Genomic DNA, 7,869 nt, shown 5'->3' with positions numbered 1-7,869 from the left:
GGAGAGAGGAAAGGAAAGGAGAGAGGAGAGGAGAGAGGAGAGGAGAGAGGAAAGGAGAGAGGAAAGGAGAGAGGAAAGGAGAGGAGATTGGAGAGAGGAAAGGAAAGGAGAGAGGAGAGAGGAAAGGAGAGAGGAGAGAGGAGAGAGGAAAGGAGAGAGGAGAGGAGAGAGGAGAGGAGAGAGGAAAGGAGAGAGGAGAGAGGAAAGGAAAGGAGAGAGGAGAGAAGAAAGGAGAGAGGAAAGGAGAGAGGAGAGAGGAGAAGAGAGGAGAAGAGAGAAGCTGAATTTACATTCAGGATGTGTTCAATTCACACACCTATATTCTTAGCACCTTTTTTTCTATCTAGAACCTAAAACGGATATTCAGATAGGAGGATAAGTGTGTGTGTTACAGGCAGAACACTTTTGGGTTCCATGAAGAACCCAGAGGGTTCTACTTGGAACCCAAAATAGTTCTACTTGGAACCAACAAAGGGTTCTCCTAAGGGGACAGCCGAAGAACCCTTTTGAAACAATTTTTTCTAAGAGTGCACACAGACACACAAACACACACAGGCACACACACACACACACACAGGCAGTGACCTGAGGAAGAGCTCTATGTGAACCACAGCAGGAGCCATCTTTTCCACCACGTCAGCTATGAAGTTGAACTTGTATCTGGGGCTGTTGGGATGGCCAGGAGCAGGACCTATACTGGCAACAAGAACCCATCCTGTTAACACAGAAACACCACCTCTACACTCTACAACACTCAGTCACACTCACAACTAGCACAACCTTGTAGTAACAGGGTCTAGAATGGAATATTGTTAGATGTTCAAATGGAATGTTTGAGTTAGAATGTTTCAAATGGAATGTTTGAGTTAGAATGTTTCAAAATGGAATGCTAGAGATAGATTTAGAATGGTGGGATCGGAATGGAGGAGGAAGGGAAGGACTGAGGAGGGGGAGGAGGAAGAGGAGGAGAGAAGAGGACGAGGAGGAGGAGAGAAGAGGACAATGAGGAAGAGGAGGAGAGAAGAGGTGGGGGAGGAGGAGGAACAGTAGGAGAGAAGAGGAGGAGAAGGAGGAGGAGGAGGAGAGAAGAGGAGAAAGAGGAGGAGGAGGAGGCAGAGGAGGAACAGTATGAGAGCAGAGGAGGAGGAAGAGGAGGATAAAGAGGAGGAAGAGGAAGAGGAGAGAAGAGGAGAAGGAGGAAGAGGAGGAGAGAAGAGGAGAAAAGCGGAGGGGGAGGAAGAGGAACAGTAGGAGAGAAGAGGAGGAGTAGAGAGTGAATATTGTTGTTGTTGTTGTAGTAACTCTGCATACAAAGGAAAAGAGTGAAAGGTGATTCACTGCCATGACATTTCTCTACTAACAGAAACCACAGAAGAAGTGGCTCAGCAGAACAGTTAGAACCCATCATTCACAGCCCTCCTCATTAGAACCTTACGTCTACATTCCATGGTGGAATATGGAACACAATATTACAGGTCCCACAGTTGACAGAGCATGTCTGAACAAAAACCAAGGCATGAGGTCGAAGGAATTGTCCGTAGAGCTCTGAGACAGGATTGTGTCGAGGCACAGATCTGGGGAAGGGTACCAAAACCTTTCTGCAGCATTGAATGTCCCCAAGAACACAGTGGCCTCCATCATTCTGAAATGGAAGAAGTTTCGAACCACCAAGACTCTTCCTAGAGCTGGCCGCCCAGTCAAATTGACCAATTGGGGGAGAAGGGCCTCGGTCAGGGAGGTGACCATGAACCCGATGGTCATTCTGACAGAGCTCTAGAGTTCCTCTGCGGAGATAGGAGAACCTTCCAGAAGGACAACCATCTCTGCAGCACTCCACCAATGGCCAGACAGAAGCCACTCCTCAGTAAAAGGCACATGACAGCCCGGTTGGAGTTTACCAAAAGGCACCTAAATGACTCTCAGACCATGAGAAACAAGATTCTCTGTTCGGATGAAACCAAGATTAATCTCTTTGGTCTGAATGCCAAGCGTCACATCTAGAGAAAACCTGGCACCATCCCTACAGTGAAGCATGGTGGTGGCAGCATCATGCTGTAGGGATGTTTCTCAGTGGAAAGGACTGGGAGACTAATCAGGATCGAGGGAAAGATGAACAGAGCAAAGTACAGAGAGATCTTTGATGAAAACCGTCTCCAGAGCACCCAGGACCTCAGACTGGGGCAAAGGTTCCCCTTTCAACAGGACAACTAACCTAAGCACACAGACAAGACAACGCAGGAGTGGCTTCGGGACAAGTCTCTAAATGTCCTTGACATCAGCCAGAGCCTGATGGAACATCTCTGGAGAGACCTGAAAATAGCTGTGCAGCGACACTCCCCATCCAACCTGACAGAGCCTGATGGAACATCTCTGGAGAGACCTGAAAATAGCTGTGCAGCGACGCTCCCCATCCAACCTGACAGAGCCTGATGGAACATCTCTGGAGAGATCTGAAAATAGCTGTGCAGCGACGCTCCCCATCCAACCTGACAGAGCCTGATGGAACATCTCTGGAGAGACCTGAAAATAGCTGCACAGCGACGCTCCCCATCCAACCTGACAGAGCCTGATGGAACATCTCTGGAGAGATCTGAAAATAGCTGTGCAGCGACGCTCCCCATCCAACCTGACAGAGCCTGATGGAACATCTCTGGAGAGACCTGAAAATAGCTGCACAGCGACGCTCCCCATCCAACCTGACAGAGCCTGATGGAACATCTCTGGAGAGACCTGAAAATAGCTGCACAGCGACGCTCCCCATCCAACCTGACAGAGCCTGATGGAACATCTCTGGAGAGATCTGAAAATAGCTGTGCAGCGACGCTCCCCATCCAACCTGACAGAGCCTGATGGAACATCTCTGGAGAGATCTGAAAATAGCTGTGCAGCGACGCTCCCCATCCAACCTGACAGAGCCTGATGGAACATCTCTGGAGAGATCTGAAAATAGCTGTGCAGCGACGCTCCCCATCCAACCTGACAGAGCCTGATGGAACATCTCTGGAGAGATCTGAAAATAGCTGTGCAGCGACACTCCCCATCCAACCTGACAGAGCCTGATGGAACATCTCTGGAGAGATCTGAAAATAGCTGTGCAGCGACGCTCCCCATCCAACCTGACAGAGCCTGATGGAACATCTCTGGAGAGACCTGAAAATAGCTGTTCAGCGACACTCCCCATCCAACCTGACAGAGCCTGATGGAACATCTCTGGAGAGACCTGAAAATAGCTGTTCAGCGACACTCCCCATCCAACCATGTTATGTTCATACACATTTTTACACATGTTAAGTTTGCTGAAAATAAATGCAGGTGACAGTGAGAGGACGTTACTTTTCTAACAAAATGTGTAAAAAAGTCAAGGTGTCTGAGTACTTTCCCAATGCACGGTATATGCTAGCTCTGGCCCAGGGCTTTACATATAGACAGGGCCGTCTTCAAATACAGCTTAGAGCTGCCATGGTACTCATTAAATAAAACGCCGCTCAGGCCGCACGTAACGCCCTGGGTGAGAGCTAGACTATAGGCTAACGGCTAGGACTTACCTGATGGACAGGGTCCCTTGTGTGTTTGGGTGATGGCCTCCCTTTCCTTCTGAAGAGCTTTCCGGCTGGCAGCCTTCATCCGACACACGTTCCCGTACGTCTTTCCGTCGCTACCACACACCTTATACCCCATCTTACACTGACACAGCCTCCGCTTGGAGCTTCGCTTCCCCGGCGGGCCTTTGTTAGGACCGTTAGGGGACCTACACTCTAAGCCGTCCCCACACGGACGGTCGTTTTTCCGGCCACAGAGTTCATCCTCGCCCCGGGAACACACCAGGCAACAGTTGCACCGGTCTGGGACATACCCGCTGGGGCAGTTCGGACTAGGACACGCGCTCACGTCGCACTGGGAGGAACACTTTTTGGAGCTGGACTCGGAGCCGGCACCAGACCCGGTGAGCTTGTGCGTGAAAAATACCGTCGCAGCGAACAGGAACACCCGCATCCCGAGATTGCGGTAATAAAAAGAGAGGGAAACGAAAAAGCCTGACAGAAAGAGAGATTCTCGGTAAATGCTGGAACGGAGTTGGGGAGGATTACAGGCACTCCATTGGATAGTTAGACGGTTGTCTCTTCAACAAGCTTGTGATAAAGTCTCTTTTCGCGCTAAACAATTTTTATCACTGTTCTTAAAGACTACACAAATGTATTATAATCTTTATACTTCAAAATAAAATAAAAAATAAAAAAGTAATACAATGTTATAGAAACAAATAGGACTACTGTCTGCGTTGCGTAATGAGGAGTGGAAGGTGAATCTCTCTCTACCTCCTTCCCACCCGAGAACTCGATCTGGAGGCTGCCCCGCCATGGCAAACCTCCCTCCCGCACACAAACAGGCTGCCAGAGCTTTGGAAAAAGGTTATAACTGAGCCGTGCGCCATCTAGTGGAGAGTTAAGATAACTGTTACAGTTCTCTTTTCTTTCTTTCTTCAGTTCTTTATTCCTTCTCTCTAACATGTCCTGTCCATCTTCATGACTTTGAGGCTACTAAAAAGGTGAAACAAACAACTGAAACAGTAGGTAGAGTGATGTAGACTGAAACAGGGCCTACAGTAGGTGGAGTGATGTAGACTGAAACAGGGCCTACAGTAGGTAGAGTGATGTAGACTGAAACAGGGCCTACCGTAGGTGGAGTGATGTAGACTGAAACAGGGCCTACCGTAGGTGGAGTGATGTAGACTGAAACAGGGCCTACCGTAGGTAGAGTGATGTAGACTGAAACAGGGCCTACAGTAGGTAGAGTGATGTAGACTGAAACAGGGCCTACAGTAGGTGGAGTGATGTAGACCGAAACAGGGCCTACAGTAGGTGGAGTGATGTAGACTGAAACAGGGCCTACAGTAGTAGAGTGATGTAGACTGAAACAGGGCCTACCGTAGGTGGAGTGATGTAGACTGAAACAGGGCCTACCGTAGGTGGAGTGATGTAGACTGAAACAGGGCCTACCGTAGGTAGAGTGATGTAGACTGAAACAGGGCCTACAGTAGGTAGAGTGATGTAGACTGAAACAGGGCCTACAGTAGGTGGAGTGATGTAGACTGAAACAGGGCCTACCGTAGGTAGAGTGATGTAGACTGAAACAGGGCCTACAGTAGGTAGAGTGATGCAGACTGAAACAGGGCCTCTACACTAACTCTACACTCTAACCACTAGGCTACCTGCCTCCTCTAACCACCAGGCTACCTGCCTCCTCTAACCACTACGCTACCTGCCTCCTCTAACCACTAGGCTACCTGCCTCCTCTAACCACTAGGCTACCTGCCTTCTCTAACCACTAGACTACCTGCCTCCTCTAACCACTAGACTACCTGCCTCCTCTAACCACCAGGCTACCTGCCTCCTCTAACCACCAGGCTACCTGCCTCCTCTAACCACTAGGCTACCTGCCTCCTCTAACCACTAGGCTACCTGCCGCCTCTAACCCCTAGGCTACCTGCCGCCTCTAACCCCTAGGCTACCTGCCGTCCCTACACTCTAACCACTAGGCTACCTGCCTCCTCTAACCCCTAGGCTACCTGCCTCCTCTAACCCCTAGGCTACCTGCCTCCTCTAACCCCTAGGCTACCTGCCTCCTCTAACCCCTAGGCTACCTGCCTCCTCTAACCCCTAGGCTACCTGCCTCCTCTAACCCCTAGGCTACCTGCCTCCTCTAACCCCTAGGCTACCTGCCTCCTCTAACCCCTAGGCTACCTGCCTCCTCTAACCCCTAGGCTACCTGCCTCCTCTAACCCCTAGGCTACCTGCCTCCTCTAACCACTAGGCTACCTGCCGCCTCTAACCACTAGGCTACCTGCCGCCTCTAACCACTAGGCTACCTGCCGCCTCTAACCACTAGGCTACCTGCCGCCTCTAACCCCTAGGCTACCTGCCTCCTCTAACCACCAGGCTACCTGCCTCCTCTACCACTAGGCTACCTGCCGCCTCTACACTCTAACCACTAGGCGACCTACCACCTCTACACTCTAACCACTAGGCTACCTGCCTCCTCTAACCACCAGGCTACCTGCCTCCTCTAACCACTACGCTACCTGCCTCCTCTAACCACTACGCTACCTGCCTCCTCTAACCACTAGGCTACCTGCCTTCTCTAACCACTAGACTACCTGCCTCCTCTAACCACTAGACTACCTGCCTCCTCTAACCACCAGGCTACCTGCCTCCTCTAACCACCAGGCTACCTGCCTCCTCTAACCACTAGGCTACCTGCCTCCTCTAACCACTAGGCTACCTGCCGCCTCTACACTCTAACCACTAGGCGACCTACCACCTCTACACTCTAACCACTAGGCGACCTACCACCTCTACACTCTAACCACTAGGCTACCTACCACCTCTAACCCCTAGGCTACCTGCCTCCTCTAACCACTAGGCTACCTGCCACCTCTACACTCTAACCACTAGGCTACCTACCACCTCTACACTCTAACCACTAGGCTACCTACCACCTCTACACTCTAACCACTAGGCTACCTACCACCTCTACACTCTAACCACTAGGCTACCTGCCTCCTCTAACCACCAGGCTACCTGCCTCCTCTAACCACCAGGCTACCTGCCTCCTCTAACCACCAGGCTACCTGCCTCCTCTAACCACCAGGCTACCTGCCTCCTCTAACCACCAGGCTACCTGCCTCCTCTAACCACCAGGCTACCTGCCTCCTCTAACCACCAGGCTACCTGCCTCCTCTAACCACCAGGCTACCTGCCTCCTCTAACCACCAGGCTACCTGCCTCCTCTAACCACCAGGCTACCTGCCTCCTCTAACCACCAGGCTACCTGCCTCCTCTAACCACCAGGCTACCTGCCTCCTCTAACCACCAGGCTACCTGCCTCCTCTAACCACCAGGCTACCTGCCGCCTCTAACCACTAGGCTACCTGCCTTCTCTAACCACTAGGCTACCTGCCTCCTCTAACCACCAGGCTACCTACCTCCTCTAACCACTAGGCTACCTGCCTCCTCTAACCACTAGGCTACCTGCCTCCTCTAACCACCAGGCTACCTGCCTCCTCTAACCACCAGGCTACCTGCCTCCTCTAACCACTAGGCTACCTGCCGCCTCTAACCACCAGGCTACCTGCCTCCTCTAACCACTAGGCTACCTGCCTTCTCTAACCACTAGGCTACCTGCCACCTCTACACTCTAACCACTAGGCTACCTACCACCTCTACACTCTAACCACTAGGCTACCTACCACCTCTACACTCTAACCACTAGGCTACCTACCACCTCTACACTCTAACCACTAGTCTACCTACCTCCTCTACACTCTAACCACTAGACTACCTACCACCTCTACACTCTAACCACTAGGCTACCTACCACCTCTACACTCTAACCACTAGGCTACCTGCCTCCTCTACACTCTAACCACTAGTCTACCTACCTCCTCTACACTCTAACCACTAGACTACCTACCTCCTCTACACTCTAACCACTAGTCAACCTACCTCCTCTACACTCTAACCACTAGTCTACCTACCTCCTCTACACTCTAACCACTAGTCTACCTACCTCCTCTATACTCTAACCACTAGTCTACCTACCTCCTCTACACTCTAACCACTAGACTACCTACCACCTCTACACTCTAACCACTACCCTGCCACCTCAATTGGAACACGACCACTAGACTACCTACCTCCTCTACACTCTACCCACTACCCCTGCCACCTCAATTGGAACACGACCACTAGTCTACCTACCTCCTCTACACTCTAACCACTAGTCTACCTACCTCCTCTACACTCTACCCACTACCACGACCATAGTGAACATGACATAGATCAATGAAGAGAAGGAGGAGCTCACATTTAA

At 51.1% G+C, this 7,869-nt stretch overlaps 1 protein-coding gene across 2 annotated transcripts in view; it reads right to left on the bottom strand.

Moving 5' to 3' along the window:
- The window catches only part of LOC109888014 (serine protease HTRA3), an 18,816-nt gene extending 14,523 nt beyond the window's left edge, over nucleotides 1-4,293 (bottom strand). The window contains exons 1-2 of one of the 2 annotated variants that reach the window (XM_031815047.1): nucleotides 3,546-4,293; nucleotides 586-691 (exon numbers count right to left, since the gene is read on the bottom strand). In XM_031815047.1, the coding sequence (XP_031670907.1) occupies nucleotides 586-691; nucleotides 3,546-3,993 (554 nt within the window). In that variant the 5' untranslated portion in view covers nucleotides 3,994-4,293. The remainder of the gene's footprint in view (nucleotides 1-585; nucleotides 692-3,545) is intronic. The other variant, XM_031815045.1, reaches the window with a different exon arrangement.
- Nucleotides 4,294-7,869: the final 3,576 nt, after the last annotated feature.

The sequence above is a fragment of the Oncorhynchus kisutch genome, unplaced genomic scaffold (genome assembly GCF_002021735.2).
Source record: "Oncorhynchus kisutch isolate 150728-3 unplaced genomic scaffold, Okis_V2 Okis07a-Okis12b_hom, whole genome shotgun sequence".
Taxonomy (NCBI): domain Eukaryota; kingdom Metazoa; phylum Chordata; class Actinopteri; order Salmoniformes; family Salmonidae; genus Oncorhynchus; species Oncorhynchus kisutch.
The sequence above is the reverse complement of the archived record's forward strand: the minus strand, read 5'-3'. Positions and strand labels throughout refer to the sequence as shown.